Genomic DNA, 24,276 nt, shown 5'->3' with positions numbered 1-24,276 from the left:
CTGTCCTGAAAAACCAAAAAGAAATGTGTTATAACACTCCTTTCTGTTTGTTTTGATCAAGGTCTTGTTGCTTTGTGGAAAGGTTGAGAAAAAAGTGGAGTAGTGGTTCTCAACCTTCCTAATGCTGTGACCTTTTAATACAGTTCTTAATGTCGTGGTGACCCCCAACCATAAAATTATTTTCACTGCTACTTCATAACTGCAATTTTGCTACTGTTATGAATCGTAATGTCACTTATCTGTGTTTTCCGATGTTCTTAGGTGACCCCTGTGAAAGGGTCGTTTGATCCTCCCCAAGGGGTTACTACTCACAGGGTGAGAACCATTCAAGTTGTATAAGTGGTAGCATCCTTGCCTGGCATGCACAAGTCCCTCGGTTTGATCCTCAGCATCATGAGGAAGAAAAAAAGAACAAATATTGAACTAAGATAATGTATTCACATACCATTTCCCACTCTAACAATGCCAGTTTAGTTCCGTCTGTCTTTCCATGCAAGCCTATTCGCCCTCGTAGTTATCTTTTTTATATATATAATTTATTTTTATTTTGTTCACGTTAGTGTTTTTCCTGCATGTATGTCTGTGCAAGGGTGTTGGATCCTGGAGTTACAGACCGTTGTGAGCTGTCATGTGGGTGCTGCGAATTGAACCTGGGTCCTCTGGAAGGGCAGTCAGTGCTCTTAACCACTGAACCATTTCTCCAGCACCCCTATTGTTATCTTAAAGTAATTGTAAATATAGCATTTCAGTAGTACCTGCATGAGATTGGTCTCCGTCCCATACTGCCGGCATGCTTATAATATTAACTTTACACTGTCATTAATATTTATAAGGACCTTGTTTTTAAAAGTTGGCATCTTTTTAGGTTTTATCTACTTTTGTAGAAGAATAGCTTATTGAGTGCGCTGCCGGGGCTCTAGGCTGGGCCAGAGCTGGAGCCCTGCTGCCCTTGGTTTCCGTCTGATAGGAGAGGCCTGAGCAGTAGAAACACACCCATGTTTCACTTGATGAAATATGTAGTGTCGTCCCACGTTGAAGCATGGACTTTGGGATGACCTGAATCTGTGTTCCAGGCCTTGGTCATTCAAAATGGCTTCAGAATAAACTCCTTTCCCTGAAATAACAAGAAACCATAGTGTCTCCTGCTTCTCCAGTAGCTCCTGCTGTCCTTTAGTTCTGCTTTGAACTATCAGCATGGCTCATTCTTTGTGAAACAATAAATGAAATATTGTGACATTGACTCACTCTTTTTTTGTTTCTTTTCTAAGACAGGGTTTCTCTGTAGCCCTGGCCGTCCTAGAACTATGTAGACCAGGCTGAGAGACCCACCTGCCTCTCTCTCCTGAGAGCTGGGGATAAAGGCAACTCCTTCACATAAGGATCCATGTGATTGGATCAGTTTCATATGGATAATCCAGGTTAATTTCGTGTTGCCTTTTTAGAGATTATTATTGCTGTTATTATTGATTTTGCATGAGTGTGGAGAGCTGAGGTTGGGTTGTGTATGTGTGCTAGGTACTGCACCGACAGCGTCTTCCTAGCCCCCACTTTCTTTGTCCTTAATTCAGTCACCTCTCTGAAGTCTCTCCACTTCCCTTGAACTAAACGATCTTATGCCTCGGCCTCTGAAGTGCTGGATTACAGGCTTGAGCCACCATGCCTGCTTTTGTGGCTGTCCCTTTTGGAGGTAACATTATCTTGAGTTACGCAGATGACTCCAAATGTGGACGCCTTTGGAGGCTTTATTCTGTCAGTCTCGGCACACTTTAGAATATTTTGCTGAGCCGGGCGGTGGTGGCGCACGCCTTTAATCCCAGCACTTGGGAGGCAGAGGCAGGCGGATCTCTGCGAGTTCGAGACCAGCCTGGTCTACAAGAGCTAGTTCCAGGACAGGCTCCAAAGCTACAGAGAAACCCTGTCTCGAAAAACCAAAAAAAAAAAAAAAAAAAAAAAAAAAAAAAAAAAAAAAGAATATTTTGCTGAGACTTAAGTCTGGATGCAGATGATGGGCTGGCTAGAGCAGAGAGGCCGTGCCTGGGACTTGTCAGTGACTGTAAACAAGTGCTGAGAAACACCTGTGGCCCTTGCAGTGTCACTTTGGCAAATGAGAGCTCCAAAAGTGAGTAAGCATAAAGCCATCTAACATCATGTGACATTTCTCCTTCCTTGTTCCCTCTCCTCCCTTCCCTTCTCTCCCCTCTCCTTCCGTAATAGGGTCTGACTATACATAGCCCAGGCTATTCGTTTTGGCCTCTTTATTATGTTTTTAAAATGTTAGATACTTGTAATCAGAATTCTCTTCTCTCTCTCTCTCTCTCTCTCTCTCTCTCTCTCTCTCTGTGGTGGTGTTGGTTTTCATGCACAGGGTGAGAAGACAAGGGTTCTCCCGGACACCCCTAATTCAGCAGGAAAAGAAGGTTCTTGCAGAGTGAGAGAAAATTTGATCTACTTTTTGAGATTTGGACTTGAAGTTCTTTCTCAAGGACTGTGACTCAGCTGTATTTGGGTGAGTGCTGTGGGCCAGAAAGCAGAGTGACAAGGTGGCATTTGCTCCTCTCCTTCCTGTTCCACATTGCTGACGAGTTGTGGAAGCCTCCTGGCCTTGGGTGTGAGGCACCTGGCTCTCTAATGGTGGTGTGCCTTAGTGTATCTTTTCACAGGGAGGCAGTGGTGATTCTGTATATCTGCTCTCGTCTTCAAGCTTCATTTCGCTAGCAATATTTTTTGGGGAGGTGGGGTTTGGAGACAGGATTTCTCTGGGTAGCTCTGGCTGTCCTGGAACTCATTTTGTAGACCAGGTTGGCCTCAGATGAAGGGATCTGCCTGCTGAGTGCTGGCTAATATTAAAGGTGTGTGCCACCACCACCCTGCATAGTCTTTTATTTTTAAAGTGGAGCTTAATTTCTGAACTTAATGTGCTGGTAAATAGTTTGTAGGTTATCTTTATATTATTTATTTCTAGACTGAACTAATTTAGAGAATTGGGAATGATTTTATTAAGTCTTCTTTACCAGAACACTTAGTCTTTTCCTTCCTTTTAGATTTTTGAAGTTTTTGTAATAATAATAGTAATAATAATAATAATTTTTTGAGACAAAGTCTTACTGTGTAGCTCTGGCTGACCTGGATGTAGATCAGCCTGGCCTTGAGCTCATAGAGATTTTTATGCCTATGCCTCCCAAATGCTGGAACCAAAGTTGTGTGCCACCAAGCCTTGCCAGTTTTTTTTTTTTTTTGGTTTTCCGAGACAGGGTTTCTCCGTAGCTTTTTGGTTCCTGTCCTGGCACTAGCTCTTGTAGACCAGGCTGGCCTCGAACTCACAGAGATCCGCCTGCCTCTGCCTCCCGAGTGCTGGGATTAAAGGCGTGCGCCACCACCGCCCGGCCAAGCCTTGCCAGTTTTATTGAATTCTTTCAAAATTGTACTTCAGAAGTGGTTGTCAAATCTTTCCTTTGTCATAGGATAGTATATTTCTTTAAAATATTTTTTTTGAGATTTTATTTATTTACTGTATATGGAGTTCAGTTTGCATGTATGCTTGTATACCATGATCATGCAGTGCTGGGGAGGCCAGAAGAGGGCGGCATCAGAGTCCCCTGGACCTGGTCATAGAGGGGTGTGAGCTGCGATGTGGGTATGGGGAACAGAACCCTGTTCTTCTGGAAGAGCAGCCAGTGATCTTAACCACTGAGCCATCTCTGCAGCACCCCCAATAGTACATTTCTTTTGGGGTGAGTTTATCATTAAATTTTATTTTATTTTATTTTAAGACAGGTTTTTACTGTGTAGCAGAACCTTATTCTGATTTTGCAACAGCTGCCTCAGCCTCCCCAGTGTGGGGATTGCAGTCATGAAAACTCATCTGTGGACATAACACCCTAAACACATCCAATCTTGGCTGATGTCAGAAGCTAAGCAGGGTGGGGTCTGGTTAGTACTTGAATGAGAGACATTTCTGACAACTCTTACTTCAAAATATCTCAGGCGATCAGTCCTCCACCCTTTTTCTTATCCTTTCAAAGCCTCCTGTATCTGTTAGGGTTAGGGTTTCGACCTGGAGCATGGTAGCTTTAGCGTGTGACTAATGTGTCTCTCACAGGATGGAGTCTGGAGGTATGGCAGTCCATTGTCTTGGGGCCGAGTGGTTTCTTCGTCATTCCTGGGACATAGACCTTGATGTTTGGGTTCAGGAGGAGGACTGCTGGAGTTGGAGCTAAAATATCGAAGCAACAGGGGAAGGAGTGCCAAGAACTGTCTGTCTACTTAGGAGATGCTAATGTATCTTCTAGTTAGACAGGAATATGCCTGGTTAGAAAGGCCCTTTTTTTTTTATTATTGGTAGTAAAGAATTGTTAGTATTGGGGGCTGGAACAGTGACTGTATGTCGATAGGGGTTTTCTGTGCAGTGCTTGGGCCTTCGAATGCTTTGGCTGAGTTCCTAGGACATAATATCAAGACCCTGCAGAGTTTGTACATCTTGCATTTCTTCAGGGATGATAAGTTTGTTCAGGTCCTCTTTGTTCCACCGTACCCACCATGGTCTGTCAGTTGGTCACATCTTTACAGATGCTAGTGCAGGCTGCCTTCTCTCTTTCCTTTCTTTTATCTAGCTTTTGATTGGTGTGTTCCTGTGGCGGTCAGGACACCTTGCAAGAGTCACTTCTGTCCTCCTGCCAGTGGGTTCCAGGGACCACACGCAAGCCATCAGCCTTGGTAGCAAGCACCAGCTACTCTGGTTAATATTTTCCGGCATTTTTTGAAAATAATCACAACTATCACTATTCCACATAGACTAATTTTTTTCTTTTTTTGAGTAACTGTTTTCACTTTAAATATTAAATTTAAGTCAAATACTAGATTTTTCTCTGGACACAGTTCTTGGCTTCTGAAATGTAATACAGTTTAATTGACTCAGCATTTATACATGTCTTTCTTTGCTTGGCTATCAGATGAACCATTTTGAGATCTAATTTGGTTGTGGCCTCATTTTCCCTTGTTATTTTTGGGAGGACATTGTGAGTGATGAGGTGCTTTGTTTGAAATGGTCTGGTTTGCTCATCCCTGCTCTCCCTCCTGAGCACTGTGTGGCAGTACAGGTTAGGGAATTCTGGTGAATGCTTAGTCCTGCAAAGCTTGCTATGTTGTGTTCTTCTGGTAGATAGCTACAGTGCTAGTAGCAGTTAAATGCCTGACATTAAGTAAGACAAGAGATGTGTTGGAGGGACAGCTCAGCCTTTAAAAGCACTTCTAATTTTTTTGTTTTGTTTTTTCATTTGAGACAGGGTCACACTATGCAGCCCTGGCTGTCCTGGAACTCTCTTTGTAGACCAGGCTGGCCTCGAACTCACAGAGATCTTCCTGCCTCTGCCTCCTGAGTGCTGGGTTTGAGGGCATGCGCCATCACTTCTATCTCTTCTCGAGGACCCAAGTTCAGATCCCAGTCCCATATCACAGGCAGCTCACAACTGCCTGTAACTCCATTTCAAGGCACTCTGACACGTGTGACGTACACTCGCGTACACAGTGCACATAAATAAAATTTAAGAACTGTTAAAGGGGCTAGAGAGATGGCTCATTGGTTAAAAGCCTGTACTGGTTTTGCAGAGGACTTCAGTTCCCAGCACTCATACCCGGAGGCTCACAAATTGCCCATAATTTTAGACGTCCTTATACTGTGGCCTCCAGTTCTTATACTCTGGCCTTCTCCATGGCACCTGCACTCATGTACATGTATACATAGTTGAAAATAATAAAGATACAATGTCAAAAGAACTTTAGAAGATGTTTGACTTTGTTTCCTTTTTTGTGTTTGTGAGACACTTTCATTCTATACGCAGACTAGTCAGAGACTCTGTGTGTCCAGCCTGACCTCATGCTTGAAACAGTCCTCCTGCCTCAGTCTCCCATGTGCTGGGCTTATGAACCTGAGCCACTGCGCCTGGACCTGAAGTGCAACTGAGGTATGTGCATCTTGGAAGCTTGTGCTGTGTGGAGTAGCTGTAGAAACAGACTGGGACGTTGCGTGTGCGTGGCAGGAAAAGCTTTGTAAGTGAAGGACGACGGCAGTGTTGTAATAAGACTTTCTCATGGGCACCGGCATTTTCATTTCGTGCCATAAAAGTATTCATTGATTTTTTTGGTAGCCACTTAAAAGTTGTTCTTTAGGCAGCTGGCTAGATTTGACCTGAGTACCACAATTTGCTCTCCATGAGCCAGGCAGTGAGAGCCAGTCCCGCCTCGCTGGATAGTGAAGAGTAAACAAGTCTGTGTGTTTGCAGTGCAGCATAGGGCTTAAGGGACATAGCAGGTAATGAATTAGGTTTCCTGTTGTTACTGGGACTGCCGAACTTTATTATCTCTTGGAGCATGTTAACTTAAATTTTCTCTCAGATCAATCTGCTTTCTGTGAGTTCTTTCTCTGGTTTGTTTTGGCATCTCTATTTCATGTTAGAGGCTTTTTCCCCCTTCTTTTTCAAGACAGGGTCTCTTTGTGTAACTGCTGTAACTGTCCTGGAACTTGAGAACTTGCTCTGTAGACCAAGTTGGCCTTGAACTCACAGAGATCCACCTGCCTCTGCATTTGGAGTGCCACCCAGCCTGTTAGAGGAGTGATAGGCATTGCTGTAAGGGTGGGTAAGCAATTGTTAAAGCATCCTGGGGGAGAGAATCCTTGATCCTTGGGTCCTGGGTTGCCATTTGGATTCTCTGGAGTTGAATCTTCCAATCCTCTGCCTCGGAGGCTGGGAAACCTATTGTGTAACTGTTTAACGAGCAGGCTTTATCCCCCTGCATTCATCTTCTACCTCATTGCCCTCCCACCTTGGCCTTAGAGTCACAGGTCCTTGCAGTCAGCCGCTGGTTCCATGGACAAGGTCCCACAGGCAGCCGTTCACCTGGTTTGATTTCATGGTTCCTTGTCTACATTCTGTAATCTTCCCAGGGTTCCATGGGGTGAACTGACTCTCTTCGTGTTGGTGTCCCTTTTGGCAGACACTCAGGTTAGGGTTTCCTTAGCAGCACTGGTTAGGATACACACTCCCTGCTCTTGTCTTTGTCGGCCTACATCTTTTTATTTTATTTATTGGTTTTTTGAGACAGGATTTCTCTGTATAGCCCTGACTAACCTGGAACTCACTCTTATGTACCAGGCTGACCTTGAACTCAGAGATCTGCCTGCCTCTGCCTCCTGAGTGCTGGGATTAAAGGTGTTGCTCTGGCTTCTTAAGACTTCCACCTTGATTTCCTTGTGCGCCTCCATTGCCTGTCTTATTTTCATTTGCTGGGTGAATGGTAACATAGCACTTGGAGCAGTCTTTCAGAGACTTTCCCATCATTCCATGAGCCCTTGGTGTCTGTTACACTTAACATGTTCTTTGGTTAGTGACCATTGTCTGTTTCTCTAGTCACCTGGTCCAGCTATGAGATTTCTCTTTAGTGTAGATGGTGTCACATCTTCATGGCACGTGTTCTTCCCCCATATGCACACACAGAAAATATATTTATGTTAAAAATTTTTATTATTTTATGTACATCTGGGTATGCGTGTAGGTGCCAGTGGAGGCTAAAATATGGCATTGGATCCCCTGGAACAGAAGTTACAGGTGGTTGCGAACTGCTTGTTGTGGTTGCTGGGAACTAAACCTACGTTCTTTGCAAAAGCAGGGATGCTTTTAACCATTGAGCCATCTCTTTGCCTCAAATGAAAGAAAGGAAGGAAGGAAGGAAGGAAGAAAGGAAGAGGGAGAAAGAAAGGGAAATAATTTGGTTAATTGAAAGTGCCATTGTACATACTTGACCTCAAATTCTTTCGTATTTCCATAGCTTCTTGGATAGAAATAACTCCATCATAGTCATTTACCCTAATCTATTGACTTACTGTCTTTTGCATCAGTATTTTGTTTTTTATTATTTTATGTGCATTGGCATTTTGCCTGTGTGTATCTCTATGTGAGGGTGTCAGATCTTGGAGTTACAGACAGTTGTGAACTGCCATGCTGGTAATTGAACCCTGGTCCTCTGGCAGAACAGTCAGTGTTCTTAATTGATGAGCCATCTCTCCAGCCCTCTTTTAAAATTTATTTATTTTATTTTTCAGTTTAATAAATCTTTATTGAGCTCCCACAGGGTGCATGAATTAAGGATCTATAATTTACACAGGCAGAAAAGTGTTACATTAGCCCCCCCCCTTTAAAGTGCAGACTGTATGCATCCTCTCTTCATGTTTCAAGCAAATTATTTAATGGGAGCCAGGCTCAGTTTGATGTTACCATATGTAACAAGGACAGCACAAATATTTTCCCTTTTCCAAAAAAGGGGGCTTTGTTCATTAGTGGCAGGGACCTGGTTTTGTTACTTTTTCTTCTTAGTTGTCACCTTCCTGCCTAGTTGTCCATCTGTAACAGTCCTTGCGGGAGTGAATGCTTGGCTGTGTAAGTGAAATGTGAACCAGGAATGGTGATTGCATTGGTAGAAGCACTGCCTTTTAAAGTGGCTCCTTATTTGGTGGTACAGTGATGGACTCAATGTAAATATTTTATTTGAGAGCCAGACATCAAATCAAAACGTCCAAATGTCCATTAAGTAAAGATTTATGATTGAATTTTGACTGAGAAGTCAAGACTAAGTATATAGCCTTCAGTTACTCACTTAGAGGCACTGGCACAAGCCTGAAGCACATTGGGTTCTTCTATTAGGAGAGCAGACAGAGAACACGAGGTTTCCCTTCTTTTTAAAATTTAAATGATAGCATGTTTATTGTTGGGGAAGTTAAACAGTACAGAAGGACAGAATAAATTTTCTTTCTCCAGTTCTACAGATTGTCTTTTCTTTCTTTTTTAACTTTTTTTTTTTCTTTTTTTGAGACAGGGTCTCACTATGTAGCTGTGGATGACCTGGAACTCAGAAATCTGAGTTGCCTCTGCCTCCAAGTGATCACCATGCCTGACTTCAGCTCTGTTCTTTAAAGATATTTTTTTTTTCGGCTTTTCGAAAGGGTTCTCTGTAGCTTTGGAGCCTGTATTGGAACTAGCCCTTGTAGACCAGGCTGGCCTCAAACTCACAGAGATCCGCCTGCCTCTGCCTCCTGAGTGCTGGGATTAAAGACATGTGCCACCACCGTTCGGCTTCTTTAAAGATAATTTAAGATGCAGTTCGTATCTTTCTTGTTGTATGTTTGTGTGTGGGGGCACACATATGCCACTATGCAGTCTTAATGTTAAGGACAGCAGGGGAGAGTTGGTTCTCTCTTTGCATGTGTGAGTCCTGGGGACCAAGCTTGGGTGGTTGGACTTGGTAGAGTTGCCTTTGCTAGGTCCCATGTTGCTGACTCCTAGTCCCATTCTTTAAAAGTAACTACTTTTGGATCATTGTTTCTTATAGGCAAGCTCTAAGTCTAGTAGAAGAACTAGCATGTTTGTGTATTGATAAGATCCTACTCCTGTTTGACTTTACTCCTTCTTTGTTGGTTTTGCTTGAGTTAATTAGGATATGTCTTAGTCACTGTTCTATTGATGTGAAGGGATACCACGACCAAGGCAGCTCTTATAAAAGAAAGCGTTTATTGTGGGTTTGCTTAGTTTCAGAGGTTAGTTCATTATTACCATGGTGGGGAGCATGGTAGTGATCAGCAGACATGGTGCTGGAGAAGTAGCTGAGAGTTCTACACCCATATCCCTAGGTGTAGGGAGAAAGAGACAGAGACAGACGAATACTGGGCTTGGCAAGAGTTTTGAAACCTCAGAGTCTACCCTCAGTGACCCTCATCCTCTAACACGGCCACACCTCCTAATCCTTCTAATCCTTTCAAATATGCTACTCTTTGATAACTAAACATTCAAATATATGAACCTATATATTTGACTATAACAATTATAGTACTGTTTAAGTCCAGAGTTCAAGGTCTCTTCAGAGACTCAAGGAACTATAATTCCCTGTAAAATCAGAATAAAAACCAGATCACATACTTCCAACATACAGTGGTACATAATATGCATAACCATTCCTAAACAGGTGAAAGCATGTGAGGAAATACTGGACCGTTGCAAGACCAAAAACCAGCATGGCAAACTCCCAAGCTGCATCTTCATGTCTGATGCCAAAATGTTCTTCAGATCTCTAATTCCTTTCAGCTTTATTGACTGCAATACACTTCTCTCTTTGACTGGTCCTTTCCCCTGTTAGCAGCTCTAGTAGGTATCTCATGGTCTGGCATCTCTAACATCTTAGGGTCTAAAACAATCTGAGATTTACCCTTACAGCTTCACTCGGTGGTCCCTCTAGGCATCTATCCAGGGACACCCCTGACACATGCCTGGTCTCTGACTTTCCTTAGCCTTGGAGGGAGTCTGCAACCTCCTTTTTATCTTGACTCTAAAGCAGTGGTTCACAATCTGTGCTGCAGGTAGGTTTCATTATAGATCAGAGAAAGAGTGGTTACTAATAACCACAGGACAGAGTCACTACTGGGCTACCTTGAAAACTCTACCAAAGCCATTAATCAAAAACTCTGCAATTTAGCCTCAGGCAGGTTTTTAGGACAAGGGCAAAAGGTAGCCACATTCTGCCTCACCCTGCACCCCCCCCACCCCCCACCCCTGCCGCCGCTCACTATTCACTAAAATCCAGTTCGTGAGCTTCGGGCAAGAAGCTGGAGGTTGAGGAAACACACAGAGACAGACAGACACACGGACCTCCAATCACTGGTACAAAAGCCCTTCTTTAATAGCACCATGGAGGCTTAAATACCCTGCAGTCAGTGGCCAAAGGGTGAAAATCCCATCCTCTGATCTTCTAGGCAAGGCAAGGCCAGGACTCCAATTGGTCCCAACAACATTCTTTGCTCAAATATCACAAAAATGGTCTCTAGAGTACTTACTAATACTCTTTCCCCCTGAAACTCCTTGAGCTGGGCCCCCACAGTTCAAATTGCTTCCAGCACTGTCTTCCATGTTTTAGGATGGCTGCTAAGCCGTGCTTAAAGCTTTGAGCTGCTTTTCTGGTCCAAAGCCCCCAAATCTTTTATATTCCTCCAACAAACAGCATGGCCAGGCCTGTCACAGCAGTACCCCAGTCCCTGGTACCAACTTCTGTCTAAGTCACTCTTCTGCTGCTGTAAAGAGACATCATGACCAAGATAACCCTTATAAAAGAAAGCATTTAACTTGCCTACACTTTCAGAGTCTAGTCCATTATCATCACAGTGTGTTGGCTTGTAGGCAGACATGGTGCTAGAGAAGTAGCCGAGTTCTACATCTTCATCGGTAGGCAGAGAAAGGAACTCAGACAGACTGGGCCTGTCATTTCCAGTGACACATATCCTCCAACAAGGCCACACCTCTAATTCTTTCAAACAGCACCACCCCCGGTGGCTAAGCAGTCAAATATATGAGCCTATGGGGCCATTCTTACTCCAACCACCACAGAATTTCTTCACATTTTTACACATTTAAGATTCATCTTCTTTTCAAAGTGTTTTATTGTGTGCTGATCCTACAGTGTAATTTATCCCCAAGTGAAGACAGGGATTTGTGTAAACTATTTAGGTTATTCTAACAAAAGCACAATGGGCATTGCATCCATAAAACTTGCCAGTGTGCATTAGTTCATCTACGAGGTAAGTGTTTTTAGAATATGGATAGAAAGCCCTTCCATTATGAAGCTGACCGGTTGCAAGGCAAATGCTAACTATATGAAAACCTTTGATGTCAGAGAATGTACTATCCCTTTGTCCTTTGCTCTGCCTCACTCACTAGGTTCATGGGAGTGGGAAGCAGATGGAAGTCTGTGCAGAGGCAGGGTACTGCCTTCCCTTCTTTCTGTGGCCTGTTCCTCTGTCACTCCAGTCAAGGTGGGATGACAAGGACAGCCAGGGACACTTTGCTGCTGCTTCTTGGGCAGGGGCAGCTGTCCAAGGATGCGCTAGCCAAGCTTTTGTTAGTTGTCCCTGAGCTCTGACCCTTTTGCCCCTGGACTGGGGTCACAGTTTCCAGACTTCCCTGGTGACCAGTAGTGCTCAGGGGCTGCCTTTCTCTTTTTAACCCACCTCCAGCTTTCTATTCTTGTTTTTTTTTTTTTTTTTTGGTTTTTCGAGACAGGGTTTCTCTGTGGTTTTGGAGCCTGTCCTGGAACTAGCTCTTGTAGACCAGGCTGGTCTCGAACTCACACAGATCCGCCTGCCTCTGCCTCCCGAGTGCTGGGATTAAAGGCACGCGCCACCACCGCCCGGCTCAGCTTTCTATTCTTAGGGAGATTCTTTTAAGCCTCTTGTCCCCTTTGACTCAGCATGGCTGTGTCAATCACCAAAGAAGGAACTATTGTAGAATTTCTAGGGAAAGGGAAGGGAGGATGACCCCCCCCCCCCTTGTGGTCATCTTATTTTTCTGTGTTCTGACCCCTCCCTCCTAGTTAGTGTGCAAACTTTATTTATACTGAACCAAATGGGTCTGAGCAGTTATTTTATACTTACCTTTGTGATGTAACCTAACTGTTTTGAAAATAATGTTTAACCGGGTGGTGGTGGTACATGCCTTTAATCCCAGCACTCAGGAGGCAGAGGTTGGCAAATCTCTGTGAGTTCGATGCCAACCTAGTCTACAGAGCTAGTGCCAGGACAGTCTACAAAACTACTCTGAGAAACCCTGTCTTGAAAAACAAAACAAAACAAAACAAAAAAAAAATGAAAAGAAAAAGAAAGAACCGAAAGAAAAAAGAAAATATCGGTATAAAATAGACTCTGTGTGTGTGTGTGTGTGTGTGTGTGGTCTCATTCATAGTAGGAGGCATACAAATTAAAACCATACTGAAAAACTTTTTAACCTATTAGTAAGAATTAAGTAATTTAAGCAGTTGTGACTGGAGTAGGCAACTAAAGCACTGCTGATGTGAATGTTAGTTGGTACAACTGTAAGATACAAATGGTTCAAATATCAAAGTCTGTAAACTCCCTAAATGTCCATCAGCAAAAGTGTTCTCCAGTTACCACTGCTTTATTGGACCGTTTGAAAAGGGATGAAGTTCTTCACGTATAGACAGAAAATGACTTTCAATGCTACCCATAGTTTCTGTGCCAACAAAGTAAAGAGTTGTTCCACCACATAAGAGGCATTAGCAATATTAACAGATGTCATACAAAAGGAATGATAGAAGTGTGAACAAGACATTTGTTGTACTAGCCATAAATCCACCTGCTCCTACAATAGGGCAGTCTCTTGATTTAAATTCGAAAGTCCAAATTTAATGTGGACACTCAGGGCATTCTGAGTCTGGAGAGCATCGTTGACTTGTCTCGCCAGTTTATCCACGGTGTCCAACACCAACCATGTTTGTGCTATTGCCTGTCCTGCAACCGTGGCTGCAGCAGTAGACACCGCAATGACAGCAACCACTGCAGCTCTCTCTCCAGAATCTTGTTGCTCTCGATACAGGGTCATCTCAGTCTGCTTAGCCTTTTTTGGTAATTGGCAGTGGTATGATGGCTGGTACCCGAACCAACAAGGCAGCACTGGAGTGGTCATCCCAGCAGTCGCTCAGGTCACAGTTTCTGAAAGAACAACCAAGAATATCCTTTCCTCCAAAGGTGCTATTCCATACTACAAAAATGAAAAGAAAAAAGAAAGAAAACGAAAACAAACACGGGATTTAATAGTGCCTAGGCTCTCAGAGAAGTATTCCAAAAAAGAAAGATAGAACTACACTCAGCTTATATAGGATTCCTTTAAAGTAATATTCATAGCCCAAAATATGTAACAAAGCATAAAGCATTCACAAAGGAAAAGGTTTGATTGATACAAGCCTGTTCTTTTGCCATATTGCTTAAAGCAGTTCCAGCTGTATAGTTTGAGGAATAGAAAGATGAATACAAAGAACTAGTTTGGCTCACTGATCAATACAAGGGGGGGGGGGGTTCCTTACCAGGCTTCACACAGTGCCTTCGCTTGACTGGGACTCACCAGGAGGCTCATCAAGAGAACGACAGGTGTCATTCTCAGGCCCATCACAAGATCCTTTCCCATCATTTTCCACAGCCCGAACATATCGCTCTGGTACCCAAATGGGCTTTTCCATTCTTGGAGGAAAAACACAAACAGCTCCTCTCACCCTAGCCAACAGGCTAGCCATCCATAGCTTTCATCACCGAGGTGGCTTTCCGGGGGGACACCTTTGTAGGTTGTGTTGTTAAGACTGTCCCCATCTCTGCTACGAGATCACGTCCCCATAGATTGACAGGCAGGCCGGGAAGAACATGTGGCTGGAAAAAACCCTCATGTCCTTCTTCATCATGCCATTTTAATATTTTTGAACTTTTTTGAGGAGTTGTTTGACCTCTTCCCTGCAGCCGTACAGATTTTAAGGACAAAACTGATATATCTGCCCCGGAATCTAAAATACCATCCAAGCCTTTTCCCTCTATAGTTATTCTAAGTTGGGGCCATTCATTTAACTGTGCAACCCAGAAAGCAGCCGTTCTAGGGAATCCAAACCCTTGATTGCCATGGGCTTGTTTATTATTGGTAACCTTGTTGGGAATCAACACTAACTGTGCTATCCGCTCACCTTGAGGAATTACCACCACCCCCTGTTGGACAGATGTCATAACCTTAATCTCCTCTTGATAGTCTGCATCTACTATTCCAGGATGTATTTGGATCCCCTTTAAAAGGGTACTGCTTCTGCCTAATATAAGTCCCATGGTACCCGGTGGTAAGGGCCCCTATACTCCTAGGGAGTGCTTGCACTCCCATTTGTGGAGTTAAGACTGCTCTGGCAGAGGCACAGAGGTCCAATCCTGAGCTCCCTGGTGTGGCTCCGACAAGGTCTGCAATGCGAAAGGATTTCTCTGCGGAAGGAACTGGACACGGCCTCTGCTGGGGTACTGTCCCTGCGGTTCCACGGTCATTGCTCCATATACTGAGGTTTTGGGGCCCTGGAGCTCTGCCAGTTTCCCTGCTGTTGATTAATGGTATGTGGCAGAGGTTTCCCATCTATATCTGTTTTAGAGAAGCCATCTTTAGCCCAGTGTGCTCCCCTTCTGCATTTAGGGCACATGCCAGGTTTCCTCCTTTCCGTCATTAACAGCTGTGGCATTCCTTTCGAAAATGACCAGGAGTTCCGCAATTAAAACAATTACGGCCTCCGGCCCTCTCTCCCCGTGCTCTTATGTTTCTCCGAGGTTGAATAGCTGCTGCTGTAACCTGGCCTTGAATGAAATTCCCATCTATATCTGTGCATATCCTGATATATTCATTTAAACTCTGTTTCGTGAGGACGTAATGCTTTCCTTACAATATCTATTGGAATTTTCAAATACAAGTTGCTTTATTATAGGCATGGCTGTTGTCTCATCTTCAAACAATCTACCTGCTACTTGTAACAGTCTATCTACATAATCTTGGAATGGTTCAGATGGTCCTTGTAGAACTTTTGATAATTGATCCCCAGCTGCTTTGTTAGGCAGGGCCTTCCAAGCTTTAGTGGCAGCTGCAGCTATTTGGGCGAATACTCCTGGATCATACAGAATTGGTTGCTGCAAATTGGCATAAACCCCAGCCCCAGTTAACATATCTAAATTACGTTGAGCTTGACCCGCTAGAGCATTTAACTGGGCCGTTTGCTTACAATTTTCCTGATATTCCCCTCGCCATAGGAGATAATCTCCCCCAGATAAGACAGCACGACATAATTGCTGCCAATCACTTGGTGTTAAATTCATAGCAGAGAAAGATTCTACCATGGCCAACGTGAAGGGTGCTTGAGCCCCATATGTAGCTACAGCTTCCTTTAATAGCTTCATTTCTTTAAATTGTATTGCTAAATGTTGCCGAATTATTTGCCCTGGGTTGTTGGTGTCTGGCACCTCCATCACCGGTGCAACCATGTGTACAGGACAGAAACAAACTCCTTTGTTTTGTTCAGTGCCAGAGCCCCTACCTGAGACCACCAACCTTCATCATGATAAGCCGGTGGGGCCGAGGGAGTTGGGTGTGAATCTTTTCTTACTTTATGTTTTCTCAGTTTTCTTAAGATATTTCTTATTTCCTTACATATGATCTCCTCCTCTTCTTCTAATGAATCCTCACTATCCTCATTAAACTCTAAATCATCGAACTCCTCCCTATAGACTGACTCTTCTGAACAAAGAAAAGATACCTCCCATCTTAACTCCTCTGCTTACCTCTCTCGGGGGGGCTAAAACCGAGCGAAGGACGTCAGGATTAACACATACCCCAATCCATCCTCACCTTCTGAGGGCGACCTCTCAGCGTTCCCTAGTTCCCGATATCTCGGAGGGACCTCTAATTGCCACACACCGCAGCACCCGTCTGCGCTCTCTGCGCTAGAACCCAGTTCACGAGCTTTGGGCAAGGGGCTGGAGGTTTGAGGAAACACACGCAGAGACAGACCGACACATAGACCTTCAAACACTGGTACCAAAAGCCCCTCTTTAATAGCACCATGGAGGCTTAAATACCCTGCAGTCAATGGCCAACAGGTGAAAATTCCAGCCTCTGATCCTCTAGGCAAAGCACAGCTTTTAGTCACTTCAATTAGAAGGCTCTAAACAGGAAAGAGCAGCTGAAAGCCAGGACTCAATTGGTTCCAACAGTGTCTGTGCTGCTGGGGTTCTATTTAGGAAGTGGTTCCCTGTGCCAATGCGTTCAAGTGTACTTCCCTACTTTCTCTTCTATAAGGTTCAGTGTGGCTGGCTTTATGTTGAGGTCTTTGATCCTTTTGAACTTGAGTTTTGTGCATGGTGATAGATATGGGTCTATTTTTATTCTTATTTATTTATTTATTTATTTATTATGTATACAGTATTCTGTCTGTGTGTATGCCTGCAGGCCGGAAGAGGGCACCAGACCCCATTACAGATGGCTGTGAGCCACCATGTGGTTGCTGGGAATTGAACTCAGGACCTTTGGAAGAGCAGGCAATGCTCTTAACCTCTGAGCCATCTCTCCAGCCCTATTTTTATTCTTCTACATGTTGATATCCAGTTATGCCAGCACCACTTGTTAAATATGCTTTCTTTTTTTCCATTTGATATTTTTTTTAAATATTTATTTATTTATTATGTATACAATATTCTGACTGTGTGCATGTCTGCAGGCCGGAAGAGGGCACCAGACCTCTTTACAGATGGTTGTGAGCCACCATGTGGTTGCCGGGAATTGAACTCAGGACCTTTGGAAGAGCAGGCAATGCTCTTAACCACTGAGCCATCTCTCCAGCCCCCCCATTTGATATTTTTTGTTTCTTTATCAAAGATCAGGTGTTCGAAGATGTGTGGATTGATATTCGGGTCTTCTACTTGGTTCCATGGGTCCTCCTGTCTGTTCTTATGCCAGTACCAGGCTGTTTTCAGTACTGTAGCTTTGTAGTAGAGTTTGAAGTCCAGGGATTGTGATGCCTCCAGAAGTTCTTTTATTGTACAGGATTGTTTTGGCTATCCTGGGTTTTTACTTTTCCATATGAAGTTGAGTATCATTCTTTCAAGGTCTTTGAAGAATTTTGCTGGGGTTTTGATGGGCATCAGTTCTTCTTATGAGTCTTTTATCTTGGAGTAATTCTAGACTAATAAATACTTTTTAAACACAGTAGAAGAAAGTCCTGTGTCTTCTCACCTTTTACCTAGTTTCTCCTTGTGTTAATGTAGCTGTACGATTGGCTGGGTGCAGTGGTGCACACCATTAGTCCCAGCACTCGGGAGGCAGAGGCAGGGAATCTCTGAGTTCAAGACCTGCCTGGTCTACAGCAAGTTATAGAACAGCCTCGTTTCACAAATTGAGACATGCTGATACACACACACACACACACACACACACAAAACACTCCACATATATACACATGTATGTTTGTACATATATGTATAACTTTAGTATGTTTTTGTTACCCTGAATCAGTTTGTTGCAGGCCATTTTCATTCCCCAGATAGGAATTGTGAGTGGTGTGGAGAAACTCTTCCAGTTTGGCAATTCCTGGTCCCTTTTGTGTCCTTATGGGCTAGCCTCAGACTCAGAGGTTTTACAGCTCTAACCCTAACCCCTGAGGATTCAGTGCCCTTTACTCCAGTTTAAGCCAGAGACTACTGGAACATTGTTACTCTGAGTTTTAAGCATCAGTAGCCTTGGTTCTTGGCAGCTATAATCCTTGACCTCTAACAGCTTTGAGTGGCAGCAGTAGCTAGAACCACAGGTGGCACTGGCTAATTTTAGGGTTCCCGAGATCTCTGTCCTGTAGCTGCAACTCCTACAGCTCTCAGGCTCTTCAGTCTGTGAGACAGTAGTATAGCTTACGGGCCTAAGGTAGCTCAGACCTTTGACCCTGCAGGTTTGCCAGCTCTATGAACCCCCTCCACAGATTTGGGCATATAATCTCTTGGCATAAATTAGTCAATAAAATGTTTTGAGATAACTCTAACAAAGTGAAAGACTTGTATAATAAAACCATTAAGAGGGCTGGAGAGGTGGCTCAGAGGTTAAGAGCACTGGCAGCTCTTCCAGAGGTCCTGAGTTCAATTCCCAGTAACCACATGGTGGCTCACAACCATCTAGGATGGAATCTGATACTCTCTTATGTCTTAAAGGTGTACATGCAGATAAAGCACTCGTATACATAACATAAATAAACAAATCTTTAAAAATATTAAGACACTGAAGACGATATCAAAAGATGGAAAGACCCTCCAAGCTCATGGATGAGTAAGATTAATACAGTGAAAATGACCATCCCACCAAAGCAATCTAAAAATTCAGTGCAATTCCCATGATTTCAATACAATTCTTCAAAGAAATTGAAAGAATAACTTTCAGTTTCATATGGAAACACAATAAAACCCAGAATAGCTAAAAACACTTTTAAATAATAAAAGAACTGCTTGGGATATCATTATTCTTAATTTCAAGTTGTATTACAGAGATAGTGTAATAAAAAACAGCATGGTATTGACTGTTGATGAATGGAGTTAAATTTAAGATCCAGACACCTGATTTTGGTGAAAGGTAACCACCAACCCTGCTACACACCCTGGCATCCACAGTGGGAGTAACCAACACTCTGACTGGGTTTAAGACCCACTCCGTGAGATGGATCATGTCTAATGATGTTCAGAGATGAGATATGCCATGGGTGAAATGGATTTATTGCAGGTCCGGCAGCTTGCTGCGGGGTCGAGACCACGTGGCAGGTCCCCAAATGAAGGTGGCTGGTTTCCAGCCATGTGGCGGCTGGCTGGCTGGGGTGGGGAGCACCGATGCTGCGAGTCTCCGGGACTGCTGGGGACCCGAAAGCAGCCATTCCCAGAGACCACACAGAGATAGGCACACCATACAGAGTAGAGTTGGACATTTATTTAGGGATTATGGAAGAGAAGAGGGAGGGGGAAGGGGAGAGAGAGAAGAGAGAAAGGGTTGCCCTTTTCTGGCCTGCAGGCATACACACAGAATACTGTATACATAATAAATAAATAAATGTTTAAAAAAAAAAAGAAGTGGGGAGAGAGGCAGAAGCTGCCTCTTCCGAGAGGAACAGGAAGAGAGAGTATGGGGCTGAGACTGCAAGCAGGAAGGGAGTGGGCGTGGCTTGTCTCTTAAAGAGACAGAACATTACAGCGGGTCTAGGGCTTTTAGTGTCTTTTATGTATAAAATCATATTAAGTAGAGATACATTTGACTCCTTCCTTTCCTATTGTAGCCCCTTGATCTTCAATTGTCTTATTACTCTGAGACTCCACATACTGTATTGAATAGATGTGGCGGGAGTGGACAACCTTGTCTTGTTCCTGATTTTAATGAAAATACTTTTGAATTTCTCGTCATTTAGGTTGATGCTAGCTGTGGGCTTGCTGTATATCACCTTTATTATGTTGAGGTGTGTCCCTTGTCTGTAGTCTTTCCAGGACCTTTATCATGAAGGGACATATTTATCTTTTTTTTTTTTAAGGTTTAGTTTATTTTTCACTCAAGCGCATGTGTGCATCTTTGTAATGGGATCTTTGTATGCACACATGTGTGGGCAGATGTCCGCAGAGACTGAAAAAGAATGTGGGTTCTCTTGGAGCTGCAGTTACTATCTTACCTGGGTGCTGGGATCTGAACTCTAGTGCTTAAGATAGAGCAGCAGGTGCTTGTGACTACAGAGCTGTCTCTCCAGCCCAGAGCTACGTGAGATAAGCATAGATGGGCAATTTTGTGTTTGTACTGGCTCTGGTGGAGTACAGTCCCATTTCTTCCCTTGGGATCTTGTGTCTGAGGTCCAGTGTATTTGAAGATTGTAGTAGGGAGGCCACTTGTTGGTTCCTGGATGCTTATCAGCTCAGCCCCAAAATAATCACACAGAAACTATATTATTTAAAACACTGCTTGGCCCATTAGCTCTAGCTCCTTATTGGCTAACACTTATATCTTAATTTAACCCATTTCTAGTAATCTGTGTATTGCCACGTAGCTGTGGCTTACCAGGTAAAGTTCTGACATCTGTGTTTGGCGGGGCTCCATGGCTTCTCTGACTCCGCCCTTCTCCCTCCCAGCATTCTGTTTAGTTTTTCCCGCCTAGCTCTGTTCCTCTATAGCTCTGTTATAGGCTCAAAGCAGTTCCTTTATTAACCAATGATATTCACAGCATACAGAGGGGAATACCACATGAGCAGATGAAGAGAGCTGTGAGTGTCTTTAGAGGAGGTGCAGACTTATGTATCTGTCTAGGTCAGTGTTATCAAAGTCTGGCGTTTATTTTGAATGGTTTGAATATTCTTCCCATTTTTTTAATAGGTTGTCTTGTGGACATGCCCATGTGAGGACGAGTTGTCTACTGCACAGAAGATGGGATCGAACAGCAGCAGGATCAGTGACCTTCCTAAAAATGAGTACTTAAAAAAGCTATCAGGCACTGAGTCTATCTCTGAAAATGACCCCTTCTGGAATCAGCTCTTTTCGTTTTCTTTTACTGCACCAACCAGCAGGTAAGCCACTTCCTGGAGACTGAAATTCTGGTAGGAGGCGGTGTGCGCCTATGCCATCAACATGCTGTTTTGCCGGGTTCTTTTGCCTCGTTATGTGCTTAGCAGAGACTATGGAAAGAAGGAAAAGTAGGATGTAGTTTTGAACCTGTGTCTCTGTCTCTTTAGCCAACTCATTTGCCAGCAGCATTGCTGTTGATTCCTAGAGGCAGCGTGAAGCTATTTCTACTCATCCTATTTAGTCTGAAAAAGCTGTGTAAATACAAATGGTATCTTTAAACCATTCTCTCCCTTGCTTTCTCCTCCAGTTAAGTAAAATCTGTCATGCATATATAAGCATATAGATCATAGCTTTTTTCTTTTTAATGGCTTCAGAGTAGCCTTTAAATATGTTTAATCAGCTTTCTGTTTATGGGCATTTAGACTGTTTCTAGTGTTTTGTTACTTCATAGTGCTGTGTGTATTGTTTCACACGCATATAAATTTATCTCTACTATGCCTTCCTGGAAGTGGAATTGTTGGGTCAGAATTGTGTGTGCATTTGTAATTTTATTTTATTTATTTATTTTTAAAATTTATTTATTTATTAAAGATTTCTGCCTCCTTCCTGCCACTGCCTCCCATTTCCCTCCCCCTCCCCCATCAAGTCCTCCTCCCTTGTCAGCCCAAAGAGCAGTCAGGGTTCCCTGCCCTGTGGGAAGTCCAAGGACCACCCACCTCCATCCAGGTCTAGTATCCTAGGTAGTGAGCATCCAAACTACCTAGGTTCCCACAAAGCCAGTACGTGCAGTAGGATCAAAAACCCATTGCCATTGTTCTTGAGTTCTCAGTAGTCCTCATTGTCCACTATGTTCAGCGAGTCCAGTTTTATCCCATGATTTTTCAGACCCGGGGCCAGCTGCCCTTGGTGAGTTCCCGATAGAACATCTTCATTGTCTCTGTGTGTGGGTGCACCCCTCACGGTCCTGAGTTCCTTGCTCGTGCTCTCTCTCCATCTGCTTCTGATTTGGACCTTGAGATTTCAGTCTGGTGCTCCAATGTGGGTCTCTGTCTCCTTTCATTGCCTGATGAAGGTTAATATCCAGGAGGATGCCTATATGTTTTTCTTTGGGTTCACCTTCTTATTTAGCTTCTCTAGGATCACGAATTATAGGCTCAATGTCCTTTATTTATGGCTAGAAACCAAATATGAGTGAGTACATCCCATGTTCCTCTTTTTGGGTCTGGCTTACCTCACTCAGGATAGTGTTTTCTATTTCTGTCCATTTGTATGCAAAATTCAAGAAGTCATTGTTTTTTACTGCTGAGTAGTACTCTAATATGTATATATTCCACACTTTCTTCATCCATTCTTCCATTGAAGGGCATCTCGGTTGTTTCCAGGTTCTGGCTATTACAAACAATGTTGCTATGAACATAGTTGAGCATATACTTTTGTTGTATGATAGGGCATCTCTTGGGTATATTCCCAAGAGTGGTATTGCTGGGTTCAGGGGTAGGTTGATTCCGAATTTCCTGAGAAACCGCCACACTGCTTTCCAAAGTGGTTGCACAAGTTTGCATTTCCACCAGCAATGGATGAGTGTACCCCTTTTCTCCACATCCTCTCCAGCAAAGGCTATCATTGGTGTTTTTTATTTTAGCCATTCTGACAGGTGTAAGATGGTATCTTAAAGTTGTCTTGATTTGCATTTCCCTGATTGCTAAGGAAGTTGAGCATGACCTTAAGTGTCTTTTGGCCATTTGAACTTCTTCTGTTGAGAATTCTCTGTTCAGCTCAGTGCCCCATTTTATAATTGGGTTGATTAGCCTTTTACGGTCTAGTTTCTTGAGTTCTTTATATATTTTGGAGATCAGACCTTTGTCAGTTGCGGGGTTGGTGAAGATCTTCTCCCAGACAGTGGGTTGCCTTTTTGTTTTAGTGACAGTGTCCTTTGCTTTACAGAAGCTTCTCAGTCTCAGGAGGTCCCATTTATTTAATGATGCCCTTAGTGACTGTGCTGCTGGGGTTATACATAGGAAGTGGTCTCCTGTGATGGAGGAAGGTCATTGGTTAAAAAAAATAAAGAAACTGCTTGGCTGGCCCTCATAGGTTAAAACATAGGTGGGAGGAGAAAACAGAACAGAATGCTGGGAGGAAGAGGAAGTGAGCTCAGAGACGCATAGCTCTGCTCTCTGAGGCACACGCGATGAAGCTCCGACCCAGGATGGACATAGGCTAGAATCTTCCCGGTAAGACCGGTGCTACAGTTTATTAGAAATGGGTTGATTGGGATATCAGAATTAGCCAGTAATGGCTAGAGCTAATGGGCCAAGCAGTGCTTAAAAGAATACAATTTGTGTGTTGTTATTTCGGGGCATAAGCTAGCAGGCGGCCGGGGTGCTGTGAACACAGCCCCGCCGCTCTAATTACTACACTCCTGTGCCCATGCATTTGTAATTTTAGTAAGTATTCCAGATTGTTCCAAGGAAGCTTTACCAATTTATGCAAAAAACAGAGGCCTTGTTTTTCTCACTGTTGTCAGTTTAATACCTTTTGGACTTTAGAAAATATTTTATTCTCTCTCTCTCTCCCTCCCTCTCTCTCTCTCTCTCTCTCTCTCTCTCTCTCTCTCTCTCTCTGTGCATGCACACATGTATGTAGGATTCCCTGAAGCTGTAGTTACAGTTGGTTGTGAACTATCTGACGTGATTCCTGGGAAATCAACCTCCAGAGCAGCGAGTGTCTATAACTGTTGAGCTGTCTCTCCAGCTCCTTCCCCCTTTTTTGTGTGTTTTGATAATTGCTAATTTAACAGGTAAAAACAATATCTCATGTAAACTGTTACATGGTAATGTAGGGTATCTAGAATATTGACTTCTCAAAGACTCACTAGCTAGATTTTTCAAATCTAGTCCCTGACCTCTGTGAATGTATAACATTATGAGGTGAGGGGCAGTAGGGGCAGCAGGTGAAATTAAGCTTGTCACTCAGTTTACCTTGAAGTGAGGAAGTTAATGTCCAGGTGGGCCAGTGTGATCACAAGGATCCTTGGAAACGCAATAGGAACGGAGGGAAGACATGTGATGTGTCATGACATGACGTGACCTGGACTCAGCTTGGGCCGTGCTGGTTTTAAAGGAGGGGATGTAGAGTCAAGATAAAGGAGCAGCCTCTGGGGGCTGAAAGGGGTGGGGAAAGGTTTTCTTTTTTATAGTTTTACACCACTGTGTTTGTGTTGACTGTAAACCACCCCTCCCCATGCTAGCCTGCATGAATAGTCTAGACATGTATAGATGGTGTCTTATATGTGGTCTTCTGTGACCTGCTTCCTTTACAGAATGGT

General features: G+C 43.5%; 1 protein-coding gene across 2 annotated transcripts in view; it reads left to right on the top strand.

Annotated features, from left to right (window-relative positions):
* The window catches only part of Dym (dymeclin), a 262,580-nt gene that overhangs the window by 1,505 nt on the left and 236,799 nt on the right, over positions 1–24,276 (top strand). The window contains exons 2-3 of one of the 2 annotated variants that reach the window (XM_041639281.1): positions 2,366–2,506; positions 20,763–20,953. In XM_041639281.1, the coding sequence (XP_041495215.1) occupies positions 20,814–20,953 (140 nt within the window). In that variant the 5' untranslated portion in view covers positions 2,366–2,506; positions 20,763–20,813. The remainder of the gene's footprint in view (positions 1–2,365; positions 2,507–20,762; positions 20,954–24,276) is intronic. The other variant, XM_041639282.1, reaches the window with a different exon arrangement.

The sequence above is a fragment of the Microtus oregoni genome, unplaced genomic scaffold, assembly GCF_018167655.1.
Source record: "Microtus oregoni isolate MIOR12 unplaced genomic scaffold, Mior012 000057F_ref0000458, whole genome shotgun sequence".
In the NCBI taxonomy this organism is placed as follows: domain Eukaryota; kingdom Metazoa; phylum Chordata; class Mammalia; order Rodentia; family Cricetidae; genus Microtus; species Microtus oregoni.
The sequence above is the reverse complement of the archived record's forward strand: the minus strand, read 5'-3'. Positions and strand labels throughout refer to the sequence as shown.